Source organism: Ambystoma mexicanum, chromosome 2q (genome assembly GCF_040938575.1).
Source record: "Ambystoma mexicanum isolate Mex_15411 chromosome 2q, UKY_AmexF1_1, whole genome shotgun sequence".
NCBI classification, from domain to species: Eukaryota; Metazoa; Chordata; class Amphibia; order Caudata; family Ambystomatidae; genus Ambystoma; species Ambystoma mexicanum.
In genome coordinates this window covers 640694623-640716900 of record NC_090924.1, presented here as the reverse complement: position 1 = coordinate 640716900, position 22278 = coordinate 640694623, and the positions used below count along the sequence as shown (strand labels likewise).

At 52.3% G+C, this 22278-nt stretch overlaps 1 protein-coding gene across 2 annotated transcripts in view; it reads right to left on the bottom strand.

Moving 5' to 3' along the window:
* PARN (poly(A)-specific ribonuclease) overlaps positions 1 to 22278 on the bottom strand; it is a 1047754-nt gene that overhangs the window by 245348 nt on the left and 780128 nt on the right. For both annotated transcript variants that reach the window (XM_069647825.1, XM_069647826.1), the window contains exon 21: positions 20986 to 21060. In XM_069647825.1, the coding sequence (XP_069503926.1) occupies positions 20986 to 21060 (75 nt within the window). The remainder of the gene's footprint in view (positions 1 to 20985; positions 21061 to 22278) is intronic.

Sequence of the window (22278 nt, the reverse complement as noted above, 5' to 3'; positions counted from 1 at the left end):
TCCCTTTTGGTGGGAACAACCAACTCGCAAGCCACCTGGACACCATCCTATTCTGGTCAAACTTTCATCCGAGCGCTGTTGAAAACCGGATAGCCAGAGGGAAGGAAACCAGCTTGTGGACTTTAAGGCACTCACACCTTAGACGTCTTGCTACAGCTTTTGGCCTCTTCACTGGGGAGTGCAGGAACCTCCCGATGTCGTCCTTGTCCCCACGACTGAAGCTCAGGAACAGCAAGATCTGCTCGAACTGCCAGGAACAACTGCCTCAGCTACAGCTTTCTTCATTGACAAGGTACTGTGCAAACGCAGTCCAGAAATCTTTTCGGCCATCAAGAAAGTGCGTGAAACTTTCCTAAAATACAAAGGCTTGCCCTTCCCTAAACATTCGTCAAACTTTTTCGCCAAGCCAAATTCTTTAACAATCTGTGGCAAAGACTTAACCGTTACATACCAGAACTGTGCTATCCTATACAAAAGACTCTGAACCATTGACTTTGGCCCAGGCCTGTGAGAAGAATTGCTGGTTGTATTTAACTAATACCCTTTGCCCTGCCTATGAATGTATTTGGGCTGTCTATTCTTATAACCTTGTCTTTTCCCTCCTTTATTAAGTATCTGAAGTGCCATTTTGCTCCCACTTCATTTTGGAGCTAAACTTGTTCATTTACTTACCGGTTGGATTTTTGTGGTGCATTAGTGTGTGATATTGAGCTGCTTATGCTAGAGTGATGTTTTCTAAATGACTGAATAAATAAATGTATATTCTTTAACCAAGAAACCTTGAGTACGTGTTTACTTGAATCACTATATTAGTTGGTCCTTCGTGCAACTTGTTCTACTGCTCACTTAAACTCTTGAGATATGTCTGGCTGCTCAGCCATTGCTACCTTGTAGTACAGGCTTGTACCAAAGGTGCAATTGTGCTTACACTTGTAGTCCTAATTGCCTGTAGTGTTCCCCAAGGGTACTGCAGGTGATTCTGCCTAACAGCCACCAGTCATTAAAGGTAACATAAATGTTACATTTAAAATGAGAAAAGGGATATTCGGTATCGCCCCAGCACTCCACATAAGGTATCGGGTGCTGTCTCACCTAATTAAATGTAAAAGGAATCCAAAGATCCTTTCGACCCTTGGGAACAGTAGTTTTCACAAGGTTAGCCAGATATGGTTAAAAGTGGAGCCCCTAGGGCAACCCAGCAACAATAGGCACATATTGCCAAAAAGTTGTCAAAGAGAATAACTTTTAAAAAACTCTATGGAGAGTCTTAAAAATGACAGCCATAAAAAAAACAGTGGAAACGGGGCGTGGCCAGCCGAGAACGCTGTTGGATGCCTCCTCAGTGAGCTCCGGGACTCCCTCACTTTTCCGAGGCCCCAAAACCCCCTTACTGAAATTAATCGCACCCAAAAAGGTGCCAGAATAACGAGAGATGCCGGGGTACTGAGGCGGAGAGCGGAGCTCCCCATGGAAGAAGGGTGAGCAGAGAAGCGGGAAGCTCAACGGTCCTAGCCAAAATGGCGGAAAGATTTAACGGTGGCTCCTGCGGACGAGTTACGGCGTCTTTGTGGAAGTTATAAGCACAGGAGTACCACTTGACAGTGCCTGGAACGTGAGAAAGGCATCGGACCTTGATCTGTGGCAGGGAGCCCCAGCTCGGAGCCCGGTGCCAAGGCGTTCCACTTAAAGGCCCTTCCCCTCCCCCTCTGCCCCTGTCGCCTCTGCAACGGACCTGGAGAAGAGAACCCGAATCAGAAGCAGGTAAGGAGGCGCTGGAGGCTGGGGGGGGGGCAGCAGGGTCGGACGCAGAGGATCACGCTGCTCGGCGCGCTTTGGAGGGCTGTGCATACCTTCAGAGGGAATCCCAAGTGCTTGGTGAGGCGCGGAGCAAACACGGAGGGGCGGTGGCACCCGCGTAACACAAGGCAAGCAACTGGAGCCGCTCTGGGTCTCTGGCGCCAGAGACAGCAATTGGGCAACCACCCAGACCGAAACAAACTGCAGACTCCTGGCAACGAGACCCGGGGGAAAGGCGGCATCTGACAAATAAAAGATCCCGGAGGGAGCACGCTTGAGTAGCCATGCCCTGGTGAGACCGCTCCACAGGGGCTGCAACAAAACAATGAGAATACCGCTCCAGATAACTGGGTGAGAAAAGGATCTCCCTGGAGGAAGAGCAAGGATTAGCAGGGATTCCTCAAGGACACCCCAAATCACTGCCCAGCAAATAAGGACAAGCAATCCACAAGCCTGACAGTGGCAAAAGGAGGGGGGGGGACACAACCGGGTGTACCCCCCCAGAGTCGCACCACAGGGTGAGAAGGCGCAAAGAGCCTGGATGACCCCGAAAACGCTGCGGGTCTGGCACAATAGCGCGGACGGGGCGGCATAGACCGAATTGGAAAAGGACTGCATCTATTGGAGGACAGAGGTGAAGACCGACTGGAGGGCAGTACCGGCCTAAGTCAGATAAAGGGTACGGATAGGTGTGCCTAACCCGGGGCAACAAGCAAAAGTACCTCTTTTTCACCTACTACTAGGCAATACGTCCAAGCAAATAAAGTCAAAGGGTCAGGGTTCTGGAGACATCAAGACCCTGATGCAGTCCGCAGAGACCCAGAAACATAACCAACTGCAGGCAATGGCCCAGATACATTCCCCTCCTCCGGAGGGTTCAAGAGAACTTGAGGATGTGCCAATCCACAGATCGGACCTGCTGGCAATGCTGCAAGAGCCCAAAAAGGACATTAAAGACAGCGCAGCTGATTTAGCCAAATCCATTTCAGCCGTTAAAGGGGTACTGGCTTAGAGAAGAGGATCGACGAGGTGGAAACCGTGGTGGCTGAACAAGGTCATGAACATGAGGTACTAGTTAATAGGGTGTATGAACTTGAGCAGCAAATGGAACGTGTCCAGAATAAACATGAGGATGCCAAGAACAGGTCCAGGCGAAATAATATTCGGATCCGAGAAATCCCGAAGTCTGTAATGGACTCTGACCTGCAACAATACGTGACAGATCTATTTCGGCAAATCCTGGGCGCAGAGGAGAACAGAGAGATCATATTGGACCGGACGCACAGGGTGTACTCCACATACAAACTCGATAAAAATCTGATTACAGATGTGCTGAATACATCTATTTCGATTGAAGGAAGACATTATGCGGGCTGCTCGGAAGAAGGAACCTATAAGCTTTCGCACTACACGAATCCAGCTATTTCAAGACCTGGCCCAAGCGACTCACCAGGAGAAAACGGTTGAGGGTCGTCACAGGTTGACTAAGATCTAAGGATGTGCGGTACCGCTGGGGATACCAGACGTGTTTCCGCTTTGAATGGAAAGGCCAGAGGTTTACAGTCATGAACGAGGAGGATATGGAGGAACTCATGATGGAGGAAGTAGGAGGCGAAAAGATCGACAAAGAAGGAACCTTGCCCGGAAACAGGGGGAGAGAGAGGATAGACCTGGAAAAGAGCAATGGAGACCGGCGCGCCCCCACCCTCAGGGGCGCAATAAGGAATCCAAGTCCATGGACCCCACGTGAACAGCAGCCCAGAAGACGGGAAAAGGGCCTGCTGAGAAATTAGGACGGTCAGAAGTGGATGAGGGGGTGTTCAGCTCTGGGGCGCAACCTGCCGCAGCGGTGGGTGAATAAGAAATGGTTTCAACAGTTTTTAAAAATAGGGGGGGGGGGCAGATGCCAAATTTCCTGGGAAATCCACGATGAACAGGCTGGGGGATATGCGGGCCTCTGTGGTATGGACGCAAGAAACACACCTGCTCCCAAAGGATGAACACAGGTTAAGGCACAGGGCTTTTCCCATGCAATATATTGCCTCTAGTGGGAGAAAAAAAACAGTGAGTGGGCATCTTGCTGGCAAAGGGTATCAATTTTGAGAAACAATTTGTGAAGACCCAGAAGGCCGTTACTTGATATTGGGAGGGAAGCTGATGGGTCAACAGGTCATGTTGGTATCGATCTATGCCCCTAACGAAAGGCAGGACCACTTCTTACTGAGATTGTTGCCCAAAATCGCACAGTTGGGAGTGGGGCAGATTTTGATTGGGGGCGATTTTAATGGAGTGATGGACGCAGCAATGGACAAAACCCTCCCATCTACTTCTAATGACCACATGTTCAGACAGGCCCTAGCAAAATTCATTAGGGAATAACACCTATTAGAAACATGGCAATTTTTCCACCCGCAAGAGAAGGTATATACCCATTACTCAGCGGCGCAGAGGGGTTATTCCCGAATTGATACGGTGCTCATTTCGGACACGTTGGTCCCACAAGTTACGGGTCTGGAAATCGGAGTAAGGTGTCCATCAGATCACGCTCCGGTCCTCTTAAAGCTGGAACCGATTAACCCACAGCAGCAGTCCCACAAACCATGGAGCCTAAACAAGGTGATTTTGAGAGACTTAACCATTAGAGCGGGCATAAAGAACTATTTTCAAGAAAATGTGACACCGGGAGTCAACTGGCCCACTATATAGGGATGCTAGTAAAGCGGTAGTAAGGGGTGAATTCATCGCGTACACAACAAATCACGTTAAAAGATGAGAGGGCGAGGCGGGACATGGAGGCCAAAGTAACAGAGGCTGAGGCGGAATATAAAGATAAAGGCTCACAGAAAGCATGGTGAGAATTAAAAAAGGTTAGGGCGGCCCTAGAAGCTCACTTAGCTGACGAAGCTGCATAACTTCTTGTGCAAACTAAGCAGTTTTTTATATAAATGGGGACAAGGCCAACCGATTCCTCGCAGCCAAATTGAGACAGCAGAAGCTCCAGAATCGTATAGTCCAACTCAAAAACCGGGAAGGAGATTTGGTGAGGCGGGGGGGACGGGGGAAGAAGGAAATAGAGGCGGTCATATTCTCATACTATACCGATAACTTGAAAGGAGAGGATCTGGAGAGGGAGGCGCAGATAGCATTTCTAAACTAGGTGACCTTGCCGCAAATTAGTGATTCGGACAGGCAAATGCTAGAAGCACCCATAACTGAGGAAGAAGTAGGGGAGGTTATAGGGGCACTCGAGGGGCAAAAATCCCTGGTCCAGGGGGGTTAAGTAATGCGTACTACAAAACATTTAGAACTACTCTAGTGGGCCCCCTAACAAAATTGTTTAACTTCATTTGGGATACGGGCGAACTCCCACAGACATGAGCCAGCCGACCACAGTGCTACTACTAAAACCGAGTAGGGTCCCACTGGACTGTGCGAGTTATCTCGCTATCTCCCTATTAAATGGGGATACAAAAATCTACTCAATGGTCTTGGCCCGAAGGTTAGCAATGGTCCTCCTGGGGATAATCCACCCGGACCAAGCAGGCTTTGTGAAGGGGCGACACACCTACGAAAATATTCGCAGAGCCATAGAGACGATCGATTGGGGACGAAGAAAATGGCTGAGATTCTCGGTATTGGCGCTGGACGCCTCCAGAACCTTTGACAGCCTGCATTGGGGATTTTTTACAACTGACCCTTGAAAAGTTCTGGTGTGGGTCAATCTTTACTCACATGGTGATGGCCAATTTTGTACATCCATCCACATGACTAATGATCAACGGGCGGCTCACAGATAGTATCGCTATCCGGAAGGGCACGAGGCAGGGATGCCCACTATCGCCACTGATTTTTGCTATGGCATTGGAGCCTTTGGCACAGAGGGCCTGTGATGATCCGAGAATCCAGGTGGTGGAGGGGGTGCTGGGGGATCCCAAAGGTAGCTCTCTATGCGGATGACGTCCTCATGTTCTTGAAGGACACGGCGCACTCACTGCAGAGGGCCATAGAAATCCTAGACGAGTTTGCGAGGGTCTCGGGGTTCCATATCAACTACCCTAAGTCTAAAGCGCTCAACATCACCGATAGGACAGAACTAGTGCCAGAATGGGAGAATCGGTACCCTTTGAAATGGGACCAGAAATCAGTAAAACACCTGGGAATACAACTGACCCCCCGTATAAAAGACTATATGGGGCCAATATCCCGGACCTACTGAAAGCATTGGCAGGAGACCTGAAGTGCTGGAACATGCAGGAGCCGTCATGGCTGGCACGGATAACAGCAGTTAAAATGACACTGCTCCCTAGGTTTCTGTACGTGATAGGCGCCCTACCAATACGCATCCCGGGACCAGCCATCCAAAAACTACAGAGGGAGGTGATGTCCTTTATCAGGTTGGGGGGCGAGAGAAACCAAGAGTCCCCAAGGGGGGATGGGGGTTCTAGAATTCCACAGGTATTTATTGGCAGCACAGATAGCACCGATGCTACAATGGCCACCTAGAGAAGGCCAGAACCGATGGACAGACCTTGAAAGTGAAGCAAGAAGACACACACCCCCCCCCTCACCCTGGGAAACCTAGGCTTTCTTGCAGCATGACAGAGGCAAAGGGGGCCCACTACTGGAGTCGACTAAGGCCACACTATGGTGCTGGGACAAAACATTAAGTGGCAGGAAGGTAAGGGGGGGTGGGGGGGTTTCATAGGACATTGGGTTTCAAATGCGAAGGTCCGGGAGGGGGCAGCCCAGGAGCCAGTAGGGTTGGAGCTTACGGTACAAGAGGGCCAGCCTGAAAAAGGGGTGTCTAGACTGTCTCGGCTGATGGGGGCGGTGGACCCAGAAGAAAGTCTTGTATATGCAAAGATGGGAGGCAGATGTGGGGAGGCCAGTCTCCGGGAAGACCTGGAGTCGCATATGGCATAGAGCCGCCAAAAGCTCCAAATGTGCTTCAATCAAAGCGGCGGCATACAAACTTTGCCTGCGATGGTATATGACGCCATCATGCATGCACTCCATTAATTCGGATTACCCCATGTCTTGCTGGAGGTACTGTGGACCACCTGGGGACCTAATCCACATGTGGTGGTCTTGCCCGGTGGCAGATAACATGGGCACAACTCTCTTTGGACCCGGTGGTGGTTTTACTGGGAGAGGCAGTCAAAGGGTGCTACACGAACACTGGGACTAAAGCTAACCTTATTACCCACATGCTCAGCGCGGCCAGAATCACCTTGGTGCAAGCATGGAAGAACAAGCAAGGGCCGGTGGTAGCCATGTGGTGGGTGAGGCTATGGGGAGTGATGGCCATGGAAACAGTAACGGCAATAACCCATGGTTCCTATTCAAAGTACCTGAATATCTGGATGCCATTGCACAAATTCACAGACAAGGAACAGATGCATTTCTAGGTTTGACTACTTCACGAAATTTCTGTTATCTGGCAATGAGAGCCTTGAGCTGAAAGGACGACGCAGCCCGTTGAGCACTCAGAAAAGCCTGAAAGATGTAGTACTTCACTCAAATGTTTGGTGGTTATGTTGGGGAGGGTGGGGAGGGTGTGGGGTTTGAGCTGGAACGGTTTAAACTCACAAGCAAATGGAACTCAAAGACTGGAGCGAATGAAGGGGAAGACATGGGTAAGGAACAAGTTACTTACCTGTAACTGTTGTTCTCCAGCATGGGTCTGGCATGGATTCACATGCTCATGAATATTCCCAGTCATCAGGCTGGGAATCCTCGGTCAAGAAAAAATCAGTATCAGTTTCGTTTCTGATCTGTCTTTCTTAGTAATAACCAATCACTGGTCTCTGGGTCATACTGCCCCCCCAGCCAATGACTGCCCTCTCACTAAGCCCCGCCCCTGGCAGCCATCCTCAGATTTGGTTGCACGTAAAGTGGCAGTATGACCAAGTGAAGAGCCGCAGAGGGGTAGGAGGGAGGGTTCGCATGTGAATCCATGCCAGACCCATGCTGGAGAACAACAGTTACTGGTAAGTAACTTGTTCCTTCTCCAGCATGGGGTCTGGCATGGATTCACATGCTCATGAATATAAGAATACATAGCAGTAAAAACATGCACAACCACGGGAGGTGGCAACAGGCTCAACATTAAGCAATACAACAACTCAACATTAAGCATCTCTTACCTCCTCACCAGGCTCACCTTAAGCGAACAGGTTGCGCAGCACTGCTTGGCCGACCCTGGACTCCCCTGGAGTCCCGATCGACGCAGTAGAATCTTGTGAAAGTGTGCGTAGACCTCCACGTAGCAGCCCTACAGATGTCCAGCAGGGGCACACCAGACAGGAACGCCGTAGTAGCAGCGATCGCTCTGGTCGAATGGGCTCTCGGACGGCCGGGCAGCGGTCGGTTTGCCAACCGGTGACAGTGCATGATGCAGCCGGAGAGCCATCTGGAAATGGAAGTCTTCGAGAGAGCCTTCCCTTGATTCACAGTCCCAAAGTTCACAAACAGCTGTGATGTCTTCCGAAAACGCTTTGTGCGGTCCACGTAGAACTTCAGCGCTCTAGCTACGTCCAGCGAGTGCAGAGTCCTTTCAGCCGGCGGCGAAGGAGACGGGAAGAAAACTGGCAACACCAAGGGTTCGTTGAGGTGGAATTCCGACGGCACCTTGGGCATGAAGGAGGGACGCGTCCTCAGCACCACCCTCGTTTCGTGAAACGAAAAGTATGGCGGCTGGATCTCTCTCACTCGTGGTGCGGAGGTGATGGCCACGAGAAACGCTGTCTTCCATGACAGAAACTTCAACGGTGCCGAATGCATAGGCTGAAATGAGGGCCCCCATGAGCCTGGTCAGCACCACGTTGAGCTCCCACGCCGGGGCAGGGTCCTTCACCGGCGGGAATGATCGGAATAATCCTTTCATAAATTCCTTCACCAGTCGATGAGACCACAAGGACGCCCGTCCCATAGCTCTGGTGTATCGGGAGATGGCGGCCAGATGCATCTTGATGGAAGCGTGAGCTAGCCCCGCCTTGGCCAATGACAGTAGGTACGGCAATACTTGAGGGGCCGTAATCCGCAGAGGGTTAATCTTCTATGCACAGCACCAGACAGAGAACCTCTTCCATTTATGTCCGTAGCACTTGAGAGTTGAGGATGCCATGGCCTTTGCAAGAACATCTCTGCAGTCGGCCGGGATGTCGTACCCTCCAAACTCTAGTTTGCAGGAGCCAGGCCTGCAAGTTCAGCGACTCCGGGTTGTGGTGAAGAATGGCGCTTCCTTCTCTGGAGAGAAGATCTGCGTCCGTCGGCAGCTTGACTGATGTGGACGTTGACAAGTCCAGAAGGTCCGGGAACCAGATCTGTCTCGGCCACGCCGGTGCAACGAGGATCATCCTGCACCGGGACCTCTTGAGCTGGTTGATGAGCCGGAGCAGCAACGGCAGCGGAGGGAACGCATAAAGAAACAGGCCGTCCCAGGGGGAACGAGAAAGCATCGCCCATGCTCCTCGGCTGGGGGAACCTGCTGGCGAACCTCCGGCACTTGGAGTTCGTCACCGTCGCGAAGACATCGATCTGGGGTTGGCCCCATCGTCGGAAGAGTCGATCCACTTGATCCTGGCATAGTTCCCACTCGTGGCACGAGCGCAGCTCTCTGCTGAGTGAGTCGGCGATCGTGTTTTTTATTCCTGCCAGATGAAGAGGCACCAGAAACATCCCTTGCGCGACGGCCCAATGCCACAGATCCTGGGCTTCCTTGGATAGGGCAGGGGATCTGGTTCCGCCCTGCTTCCGGATGTAGAACATTGTGGTGGTGTTGTTGGTGAAGATCCTCACCACCTTGCCCTTGAGGGACGGAAGAAAAGACCTGAGGGCCCAGAACACTGCGCGGAGCTCCAAGATGTTGATGTGGAGTGACTTCTCCTCCGGGAGCCAAAGGCCTCTCGCGTGAAGATCTCCGGAGTGCGCTCCCCAACCTTCCAGGGAGGCAACCGTCGTCACCGTCACCTGGTGAGCTGGGGTCTGAAAGTCCGTGCCCGCCGTCAGATGAGAGCGGGTACCCCACCACCAGATCGCCTGACGGAACGTCTCGTTGAGGGATCCTGTCCTCGAAGATGCCCGTCGACTGGACTCAGCGGGCGTCGAGGAACTCTTGTAAGGGGCGCATCCGAAGCCTGCAAAGGCGCACCAGATAAATGCAGGAGGACATCATCCCGATGAGGGACTTGATAGATCTTACTCTGGCCATGTCCGTGGCCAGCAGACGCTGCACCTTGCCCAGAATGGTCCTGGTCCTTTCCTCAGACGGTGAGGCCAGCCATCCCACTGTGTCGAGCTTGGCTCCCAGAAACAGGGCGACTTGCGACGGAACCAGGTGGGATTTTGGAAAGTTGATGGAGAATCCCAGGTCCATGAGCAGCTGGACGGTCTTCGCAGTGTGCTCCACGGCAAGCTCCCTTGTCCTTGCCCGGATGAGCCAGTCGTTCAGGTAGGGGTAGACGTGGATCCACTGTAGGCGCAGCCGCGCCGCCACCGGTGTGAGGCACTTGGTGAACACCCTGGGTGCCGACTTCAATCCGAACGGGAGGGCCTTGAACTGATAGTGCCGCCCTTGGACCACGAACCTGAGGAACTTTCGGTGTCTTTTTAGAATGGGGATGTGGAAGTACGCATCCTCCAAGTCCAACGACGACAGGAAATTGCCCACCTCCAGCTGTCCCAGCACGTGCTGGAGGGTGACCATCCGGAACTTCTGTGCCTTGATGTACTTGTTCAGTTGTCGCAGGTCCAGGATGGGGCGCCATCCTCCGGTCTTCTTTTTTACGAGGAAGTACCTTGAGTAAACTCCGGAGCCCCGAAGCCTCTTTGGGACGAGCTCGATGGCACCCTTCTTGAGCATCGCCCTTACTTCCAACAGTAGTTGAGGGACGTGATTTTCTTTCCTGGCCACGGGTGGAACGCGAGGGCACTTCTTCTGAAACTCGAGGGCGTGCTATTGGGCCAGGGCGTCCAGCACCCAACGGTCGGTGGAGATGGACTCCCACACGCTGACTAACCTCGCCAGCCGGCCTCCCACCGGGGTGCTTCGGCAGGGGCCCAACCCCACGGTCGGTACAATCTTGTTTGGAGGCTGCCTTGCCTCCTTGACCTCCCTGTCGACGACGACGGGCACCACCTGACTTGCCGCGTCCCCTGTAGGCTTCCTGGGACAAAGATCTTGCCGCTTGGCGGTACGTGGAGGAGCCACTGCCAGATCCCTTGGAGGCACCTTGTCTGCCTCCGGAGCTCCGAAAGGACGGCCGTCGTTGTTGGAGCACTCCCAGTGCCCGGGCAGTCTCCGTGTGTCTTGATGGCCTGAAGGGACTCATCAACCGCCTTCCCGAACAGGTTGTTCCCGTCGAAGGGCATGTCCAAAACCTTGGTTTGTACGTCGTGGCGGAAATCCATCGCCTTGAGCCATCCTCGTCGTCTCAGGCAAACGCCGTTGCCCAACTGACGGAAACCGGTGTCGGCGATGTCCGTTGCCACTGTGATGGCGTGGCCCGAAGCAATCTCACCTTCCTGTAGGATTTCAAGGGCTCAGCCCTTTTGGCGTCCGGAAGGAAGGCCAACAGAGGGGCGCTTTTGAACCACAACTCCCTGTCGTAGCGGGCTACGATAGCCTTGATAGTCGTCGCTGCAGATGAGATGACCCGTCGTCCCATCGTGTCCAGCTTCCTGCCCTCGCTGTCCGGCAGGGAAGTTGATTGGGGCCGATGCCCCCCCAGCTTTCTTCTTTGCCGCCGCCGAGACGACCGAATCCGGGGTAGGTTGCGCCCGAAGGCACAAGGGGGCAGCGTCAGGCACCCGTTACTTCTTCTCGTACCGGTCCCTCTTTGTCGGTGCCGTGGCAGGGTTCTTGAGGAGGGCGAGCCCCTCATCCAGATGTCATCAAGAAGTGGTACGGCGAGGACCGTCTTCCTTTTAGCCTCGCGCCGTTGGTAAAGGAACCCTTCCTTCTCTTCTGGGCAGTGCTGGAAGAGCTCGGATGCCCTGCAAATCATGGCATGAAAAGATCCAATCTCGTTGGGCGGAGACGCCCGAGCAGGGGGCGACGGGGGACACGTCCCATCGTCGCCTCCGTCGTCATCTGTACCTGTCATAACCGTGTCCGTGCCGGTATCATCCCCGTGGGTAGTAGACCCGGGGGAAGGCAGAGCAGGCCGCAGAGGTGGCGTAGGATGCGTCGTCCTTCTCTTATACGGTGGACTTTCCGAAGGTCCTGGCTCCGGTTCCCCCATCGGGTCTGGCTCAGGTACCTCTGGCGGGGGGAGGGGCAACCTTGTCCTTATCTCTGAGCATAAGGACTGAATCGCTGACAAAATGGCCGCCGAAGTGTCCTGCGGCACCAGAAACGACGGGCACGAGGGCTCTTGAGGAACCTCGTCGGCGACACCGTCGCTCTCGTCGTCGCCCTCGTCGGGATCCCTCCTGATGGGCTGGGCCTCTTCCACGACTTCGATGAGCTCTTCTTCAGAGGTCGTGTCCGTATCCATGATGGCCACCTGCCCCTCCCCCACCTTTTCCAACGAGGACTTCGTGGGGGTCTTCTCAATGGGCCTGAAAGACGACTCCCTCCGCGGTGGCAGGAAGACTCTGGGTCCTGAGGTCGCCTCCACTGGCGTAGCCTCCACAGGCTGAGCCAGGGCCGCTGCGACATCCTCAATCGAGGTCTTAGCAGGGTGAATTAAGGCCATCGTCACCTTCTGTATGCCTGGGGCCTTCACCTTGGGAGGGGGGTCCGAGCCTCGCTCCCCCTCTGCCGGAATCTTCGAGATCGACCGGGGCCTCTCCAGAAGCTTCGCCGGGTTCTCGGACTTCCTCTTACCCGAGCCAGAGCGTTGGCTCGTGGTTGATGGCGCCGGGGAGGATGCGCCCTGCCTGGCAGCCAAGGAGCCCGACCGCTCGGCGCTCCCGGTGCCCGCAGACTCCCGGTGCTTGGCCTTTTGTTGGGCCCCCGTCGCTGGGGCGCCCTTACAGGACTTAGAAGACCGCTAGGACTTCTTTTTCTTCTTCTCGCCTGACGGGCTCTTCCCTTCCAGCCAGTTGGCGAGACGGAGGTGGCGATCCTTCATGGTCCGCTCCGACATGTTCCCACAAAACGCACAGTCCTTCTCCGTGTGCGTCTTGTCCTCATGGAGACAGTAGAGGCATAACGAATGCTCGTCCTCCTTGAAAACATTCTGAAGCTGGCATCCAGGGCAGGTCCTGAACAGCTTCCCGGGTGTCGAGCTTCCTTTCTCCTGGTCCATGTCCGGGGTAGGCCTCGGAATTTCTGGAATCCTCCAAAAGCGCAACTTGACGAAATCTTCACCCTTGAGGGGCGTAGAAAACTCCGAAACGGATCCCCGTTGATCGGATGTAGAAACGGTGGAGCTTGAGGCTCTATTTAACCGAAAAATGAGAAAAATCTCCTGAAAAAGTGCGAAAACGCAGCAAAAGCTCGAGAGCTAAGCACGAGGACTCCCAACACTTGAACGTGCGGTAAAAATCTGAGGATGGCTGCCAGAGGCGGGGCTTAGGGAGAGGGCAGACATTGGCTGCGGGCAGTATGACCCAGAGAACAGTGATGATTTTTTTCTATACCGAGGATTCCCAGCCTAATGGGGAATATTCATGAGCATGTGAACCCATGCCAGACCCCATGCTGGAGAAGTAAGCATCCTCCAAGTCCAACGACGATAGGAAGTCACCCTCCTCCAGCTGTCCCAGCACGTGCTGGAGAGTGACCATCCTGAACTTCTGTGCCTTGATGTATTTGTTCAACCGACGTAGGTCCAGGATGGGGCGCCAACCGCCTGTCTTCTTTCTGACGAGGAAGTATCTTGAGTATACCCTGGAGCCCCGGAGCCTCTTGGGGACGAGCTCGATGGCACCTTTCTTGAGCATCGCCTTTACCTCCAACAGCAGTTGAGGGACGTGATTTTCCTTCCTGGCCACGGGAGGAATGCGGGACACTTTTGGAATTCGAGAGTGTGCCTGTGGGCTAGGGCATCCTGCACTCAACGGTTGGTGGAGATGGACTCCCACATGCTGATGAACTTGGCCAGCCGGCCTCCCACCGGGGTGCTCCGGTGGGGGCCCGACGATACAGCCAGTTCAATCTTACTTTGAGGCGGCCTTGGCACCTTGGCCTCCTTGGCGAAGACGAGTTCCTACTTGTTTGCCGCGACCTCTGTAGGCCTCCTGTGACGAGGAGCTGGCTGCCTTGCGGTACGATGAGGAACCACCGTCTGAACCCTTGGAGGCCCCCTGTCTGCCTCCGGCGCTCCGAAAGGGCCGTTGTTGCTGAAGGACTCCCAGGGCTCAGGCCGTCTCTGTGTCGGCCTTGATGGCCTGCAGCAGCTCATCCACCGTTTTCCCTAACAGGTTGTTGCCGTCGTCGAACGAAATGTCCAACACCCTGGTCTGCACGTCCTGACGGAAGTCTGTCGCCTTGAGCCAGCCTCGTCGAAGGCAAACGCTGTTGCCTAACTGGCGAAACCCGTTGTCAGCAATCTCTGTTGCCACCGTTATGGCGTGGTCCGACACCCCCTCACCTTCCTGCAGAATCTCTAGGGCCTCCGCCCTCTTGTCTGGTAGGAAGTCCAGTAGGGGAGCTATCTTGTACCATAGCTCCCCGTCGTAACGGGCCACAATCACTAAGGCGGTGGCCGCTTTAATTGTCGTCGGCGCCGACGAGATGACCGTCGCCCCATGGCGTCCAATTTCTTTCCCTCGCCGTCAGCTGGGGAAGTGGAGGTTGAAGCTGTCGCCCCGCCGCCTTCTTCTTGGCCGCCGCCGAGACGACCGAATGCAGCGTTGGCTGAGTCCTGAGGCACAAGGGGGCAGGGTCGGGGACCCAGTACTTCTCGTACCAGTCCCTCTTGGCAGGCGTCGTGGACGGGTTCTTCAGGACCACAAGTACCGCGTCCCAGATATCGTCGATTAACGGTAATGCGAGGAACGTCTTTCTCTTGGCCTCTCGCCGTTGATAGAGGAAACCTTCCTTCTTCTGTTCCTCAGGGCAGAGCTGGGAGAGCTTGGATGCCCTGGCGATCATGGCGTGAAAGGAGCCAATTTCATCGGGCGGGGAAGTCCGAGGGGGTGGTGATGGAAGTGTCATGATGCCTACCCCCGGAGCACCAGGCCAGGCCCAGCACCCCCGGAAGCAGGCATCATGCCCTCGGGTAAAAGCCCAGCAGCCCCTTATAGGGGCTCTTTGGACTCAGTCCTGGCGCCTTTGGCGCCAGGCTCATGTTGGACATCAGTCCAGGCTCATAAAGGGAGGTGTTTTGTGCACTTACCTGATGCAGACCATGCTGCACGCTTCAGGCCTCCCTGAGACCTGAAAGGGACTATTTTTTCATAGGGACTATTTTTTCACTCGGGCGTGGCCAGGGAAGGATACATACCTAGTTGGGGAAGGATACATACCTGGGACTTCTTTGGAGGCTATTTAAGCCACGCCCAGACAGCAGCTCATGCTTCGCGTTGTTCTGCTTCCTGCAGCTTAACGCTCACCGTGTCTGCTCCTGCTCCTGGACTCCAGCCACGTCCGCCTCGAACCTGGAAGACCTGCAAGGAAGGAAGAGAAGAGAAAGGTGAAAACCAAGGACTATTTCAAACTTCTTACCTGCATCCGGAATCTTCTCGCCAGCATCCCTGAAGAAAGACTTCCATTTAAAAGCATCCCGTTGCTCGCTGCAGCGCCACGCTTCACTCACCTGTCCTCGAGACATCTCCCGGCTCCATCGCGGCTGTCAGCATCGGACGCCACATCTCTGCACCTAGGAGAGAGAGGAAGAAACAAAAGGGCGAGCAGAAGGAACACAGAAGGAAAGTCTAATTAGCAGCCATAATACTTACCGGCTTTTCTTCCACATTTCGGGTAGGCGCCGCCCCGTTGGCAGGTACCGTACCCTGGCCCCTATGGGGAAAGGACAAGAGACATTTCTGGGGAATGATAAGGACATTTAGAGGGATCGCCCTCATCACTACTCACCTCGGCAGTTTAACCCCTCGACGCATCGCCTTCATTCTGCACCTGAAATAAAGGACAGATCACAGGTTAGAAAAACATAAAGGGGGCCTCACTTGAAATTTGAACTTTCATACTTACGGCGCATCGCTCAGGAAAGTCAAGTGGATTTTGCCAGCGCCATTCTGAAAACCAGTGAAGTAACTGGACGAACGCGCGCCCCTGCACCAGAAGCAGGATGGAGAGTTCATCCTTCCAAACCATAAGGTGAGCTTAAACCGGGGTTTGGAGGAAGTTAGAGAGGAACGAAGGGGGAAAAGGGGGAGCTAGCACACTATTCTGCAGACTGTTAATCCCCTTTCTCATCTGCAGAAGGATATTCCTACAGGCCAGGCAAGCACGATTTGGAGGTCCTGTCCAATCGGTGTTCCAGGTCCTGCGCATCACGCTAGAAGAGGCCACAGCAATCCAGACTAGACCAGCACCCCCGTGGGAACCAGGTGAGCGTTACAGGAAGGTCCATCCCGTCGTCACCACGGGCCGCGAGGGCATGAAGGACAGGGGGGATGAACGCTCCTCCGCTTGCCCAGGGGGCTTCGTCACGGGCCTGGTTCTGGATCGTCCACCGGGGTTTGTGGTAATCTCACCTTTATCTCCGTGCATAAGGTTTGGATCGCCATCAAAATGGCCGCCGAGTTGTCCTGAGGCTCGGGCAATGGCTGCAACGGGAGGGCTGGCCGCTCCTCCGCTGGGGCTTTGTCGGCGCCACCATCGCTATCTTCGACCACCTCTTCGGGATCTCTCTCGTGGGATTGTACCTTCTCGAACCTCCCGTTGAGGCTCTTCACGGCCTCCACCAGCTCCTCCTCAGAGGCTGAATCCGTGTCCGTAATGGTCCCCGGGCCCCCTCCTTTTTCCACTGGGGTCTTCACGGGGGTCTTGTCGATGGGCTGGAAGGAGGATTCCCTCCACAGTGGCAGGGAAACTCTGGGCCCCGAGGTCGCCTCCACTGGTGTAGCCTCCACAGGCTTCGCCAGGGTTGCCGCGACTCCCTTGATAGAGGCCTTAGCCGGGTGAATCAAGGCCTTCACCACCTTGGGCGCGCTTGAGGCCTTCACCTTGGGGGGGTGGGGGGAGGGTCACCGCCTCGCTCCCCCTCGGCTGAATCCTTTGAGATCGACCGGGGCCTCACCAGAAGCTTACCCGGGTTCTCAGATTTCCTCTTCCCCGAACCAGAGTGTTGGCTCGTGGTTGATGGTGCCGGGGAAGGTGCGCCCTGCCTGGCAGCCGAAGAGCCAGACTGTTCGGCGCTCCTGGTGCCCGCGGACTTGCGGTGCTTAGCCTTCTGTTGGGGCCCCGTCGCCGGGAGCCCTCACAGGACTGCTTAGACCTTTTCTTCTACTCACCTGCTGGGCCCTTCTCCAGCCAGCTGGCGAGGCGGGAACGACTATCCCTCATGGTCCGTTCCGATAGGTTCTTGCAGAACGCACAGTCCTTCTCCACGTGCGTCTTGTCCTCATGAAGGCAGTAGAGACATCTTGAATGCTCTTCCTCCTTGAAAACATTCTTTAACCTACATCCAGGGCAGTTCCTGAACAGCTTGGGTCCGGGCATCGAGCTACCCTTGTCCTGGGTAGCGTCCATGGTAGGCCTCAGATCTTCTGGAATCCTCCAAGAAGCGTCACTCGATGAAAATTTCACCTTTGAGGGGCGTAGGAAATTCCGAAACAGGTCCCCGTTGATCAGAAGATGAACGGTGGAGCTTGAGGCTCGATTTAACCGAAAAATGAGAAAATCTCCTTGAAAAAGTGCGAAAACGGAGCAAAAGCTCGAGAGCTATAGCACGAGGACTCCCAACACTTGAACGTGTGGTAGAAATCTGAGGATGGCTGCCAGGGGCGGGGCTTAGGGAGAGGGCAGTCATTGGCTGGGGGCAGTATGACCCAGAGACCAGTGATTGGTTACTACTAAGAAAGAGATCAGAAACGAAACTGATTTTTTCTTTACCGAGGATTCCCAGCCTGACGACGGGGAATATTCATGAGCATGTGAATCCATGCCAGACCCCATGCTGGAGAAAGCTATTGTTCATCACTCTCTAATGCATGCATGTCTAATATATGCTCCTGAAAATTAAATAAAGTTGATAAAAAATAAATTAAAAAAAGACTGGAAAAAGGTTCCCACTCACTGATGTATAGGGGAAAATAATCTACCAGTCCAGCAAAAGGTTCTGGGGTTGACACAGGTCAAGAAGATTGATGACTGATCTGAAAATCTTACCCAACACTTGTTCAGGACGAAAGAAGGGAAAAGGGAGGTTTTCAGGTTTGCCATAGAAGCATAAACCACCAAACTTCCAGGGAGACTGGCGTTGACAGGTACTTTTTTGCCAGGTCACAGTCAACCACAAGGACAGACACAGGCGTCTTCCACATCAGCACAGGGGTCTCCATCACCGTGTTGAAGGGCACTAGGCTCCAACTCGAAGGGCCCTCTTCCAAAATGTTAGGCAGTTCAAATTGAACTGTTGGACCGGATGGTGCAGACAAGTCCAGAGTTTCCACTACCTTGGTCTTTAAACACTACAAGTTAGCATGGGGTTTTTCCAGTGTTATTAACATGTCCAGATCCGGTGAGGCGTCCAGTCCACTTGCCTCCTGCAAGTTGTAGCCAGAGCCAACAGCTCCTTACCTTCCCCATAAAACTCCTCAGGGAAATCTCTCCGCTCAAATCTCTAGAGCATAGAGGTACTAGCCAAAAAGGAATGTGATAGGCCTCACACCCTCCCCGAACTCCCTTGACCCCAACCCCTCATCAAAAATGTCTCCAGATTTTGACATTAATACTCCCAAAAGGAACAAAGCGTACTCCTGAGGAAGTTTGATGCCTCTGAGAAAGGAACAGGTGTCCCGGTTGCTCGACGCAGGGTCTCCAGCAATGGTATCTTCACCAAATGGAGCCAAGCAGAGGCTATATGTGTGTGGTTTCAGTTCAGTTTGCAGGTGATCCTGATGGCACTGCTGGCGCAGAGGCCAGAGCAATCTGCACTGGGGTCTTGGCAAAGAGGTCTCGCATCTTCAGACTAAATGCCTCAGATTCCTCCCGGGAGGAGGGTTGGGTTGGTAAAGGTACCTGTGGCACCTTCTCTTCTGAGTTGTTCCTGGAGCAATGTCCACCTCAAAGAGGAATAGTGCCAAGGGGACCTGCTTGGTGAGTTGGAACTCTTGTGGCACTTCTCCTTCCAGGCAGGCGGGCCGGTCTTCTGAGTTCCTTTCCACGCCCAGCAACCTCGAACGGATTCTAAAGTACTTTGCCTTGTATAAAAAAAAGGTAAATAACTTTGCAGCATGCTCCCGGATGGCCTTCGGGTGCATGTTCTAACATGACCCACAGGCATGAGGGTAGTGCTCCTTCCCCTCAAACGTAAAGCGCATTGTGTGGGGGTCGGACGCTGACATGTGAGACCTGAAGGGCACGCATGGTTTGAAGCCAAAGGCCTTCACAGTAGTCTGCATGACACAAGAAACTTAGACAACTCATGGGTGTTCCTGAAGCAAGCAGAGCATGCAGAAAACGAAGCAACAGAGGTCTTGGTGTGCAGCACTTCAATACATACAGGCTCTGATGTTCTATCTGGCGCAGGCGTGTAGGGGCATCAGACAGAGTCAATGTGGTGCTATGCTGAGCCCATGGTGGCAGAAATGTTTTAGAAGAGAAGCTGTGCAGGAGGTATTGATTGTCAAATAATGAATCCGTGGGATGAAGTAATACATTAGAAGAGGTAGTCTACCCACCTTAGAGTCCCTATAGGCCGTCACAATCATGGCAGAGTCTGGCCTTGCCCTCTGAGAGCCCAAAACCATACCCAGTCGAGGCCTTTGAGAAAATCTTACCTGCGGCTCTTGAAATCCTCCCGCTCTCCAAGAGGAGCATATTTGGAAGGAAAAGAAACAAATGTTCTGGCAGTCTAAAAACTCCTTGCTTGTATCCCTCCTGTGCCTGTTGTTGCAGGAGGAAGAGTAGTGGTCTGAGTCACCACGAGAGTGTGAATGTTTTTATGCCTTCTTATGCCTCCTTTTCTCTCATCCCGCTTCTTCTCAGGAGTGGGTTCCTCCCGTCTCAAGCTCCAAAGACTTCGATGAGATGAGGCTGGGAACTTAAAAGGGGCAGTCAGATTGGCAGCTTGTTCCCTAAGGACTTGGGGTTCGCTCCACATTGGTGTCCATCCCGAGAGATGTGTGGGTCGGGATGGACATTAACGTTGCAGTTCCAACAACGTTTATACCCCAATTATTTTAGCAGGCATGATGGGGTAGCAAAAAAAGTTTTCAAAGAATGTCCCAAGAAGGCAGCATGCACATACAAATTAATTTAGGTAATGGGGTGTAGTGTGTACCATATAGAGAGGTGAAGTCATGTAAGGGGATCAGTAGGCAGATTGTCTGAAATGGCCAGCGCCAAGCCACACTATGTCTCCTTTTTAAACCTCCCGAGAACAGCTTGTGATGCTGGACATCTATCAAGATGAGGAATTATTTGGAGGATGCAATGCATTAGAAGGATCTTTTGCTTATAAACCTTACTGTGCTACAAGTCATGTATTTTCAATCATTTCATTTAATATGCGTGATCAAATTGTGACATGAATTTTTGTTAAAGATAACCATTTAAAGAGTAATTTTATTTCATGTATATTTTCTTAAATTGTGCTAAACTAGAAAACCGACTACAGAATCCATAGCACTGCAGTTTGCAAGCCATTTATAAACTAATATTGAGTTGCCAACTTTTCATTTCACAAATTTTCATACTATGCAACTAATGTGATCTAGAGGAATGCCAACTGTTACAGATTGCAAAAGCAGTCTGAAATTCAGTGGTTACAGTGAAAAAAGAAGTTTATAATTTGGTTTCGAGAAAACATAACTGATTGATTAAAAAAGTCATACATGCGTCTCACGTGTGCAGTTGTAATTTTTGTGAGTGCCCTCAGAGTTTGTTCATCTGCTCTCGCTTCTCATGCATGGTTTTGTGAACGTATTTGAGCAGAAATGGCTCAACAAATCAAGCTAGAAACAGCTTCAAGGTAATGGATTAGTCTTGCAAACAACCACGCTAGGAGTTTGAGATTACTTTTCACCATCAGTTAAAAATCAGAGAAATCAATGATGAGTAGTATAAATATTTGAAGTGGCAATTAGTAAACATTTAAACATATTTACCTATTTGTACTTGATCAGGCTGGCTAAGCGACACAAATGCGGATGTATCATCAATCCAGGACACATGAATATTACCTGCACACAAAATCGAAAAAAACAATATACTAATAAGATTAATAAACATTTAACATAAATACTGATACTTTAGAGGCTTCATAATGTAAACTGTACAAAGTAAAGAATAAAGAAGTCATGTCAGTCAACAGAGCTGCATGATGCCACCTAGAGGAAGTTTATTTTTCCCCAAACCAATCTGCCTTTTGGGACAGTAAAAAAAATAAAACAAATAAACATGGGACGGTGGTTTCCAGTATGAGCCAAATCAGGAATAAGTTACTTACCTGTAACTCAAGGTTCTCCAGCATTGTCATCTTTCAAAGATTCACATGCTGTTTGAAAACTCCGTCAGGCCGGGCATCCTCAGTAACCAAGTGCAGTTTTTATTTAAGTTGTAAAACTGCAATCACTTTAGCGTTCCATTAGTGTTGTTATCTTGCCCTGCATCCAATGGGCAGCATGCACCTCAGCTCTGCCACTAGAGGCTCACTTCAGATTAGCATAATGCACGTGAAAGCAGCAAGATTAAATAAACAGAGCCTTAAAGCAGGGTAGGATGGAGGGTCGCATGTGAATCTATGAAAGAGACGAATGCTGCAGAAGAGGAGTTACAAGTAAGTAACTTAGTCCTTCTGCATTTGATCTTTCATACATTCAAATGCTGTATGAATAGATTACAAAGAAGTACCAACTTAAGCATTCAATACAAAATGGTAGGAGGATAACACTTCTGCAGGAAAGCTCACCTCTCAAGCGAATAGAAGTAGTAAAGCCTGTCCAATCCTGGACTCCTCTGTGGAGTCCGTCGATGCAGTAGAATCTCATGAAGGTATGTACCGATCGCAACGTTGCCACACAGGAAATTTCCGACATCGGGCCATGGAGAGGAAGGCTGTGGTGGAAGAGATAGCCCTGGTGGAGTGTGCTCTCGGCCTACCCGGACGCGGCCTGTTGGCGATGCAATGGCAGTATGAAATGCAGGCAGACAACCAACACCGCCTCAGGTCCAAAAGCTACAAACAGCTGGGATGGCATACAAAATTGTTTGGTGTGTGCTACATAATATTTCAAAGCCTTCATAACATCCAAAGAATGCAAATAACGTTCACTCGAGTAGACCGAGTCAAAGAGAGGCAGGCCCAATGGCTCCTTAAGATGAAAGGAGCAAGGAACCTTCGGCATGAAGGTAGGATTAGTATGCAGCTGAACCTTGGATTTGTGGAAAACAAAGTAGGG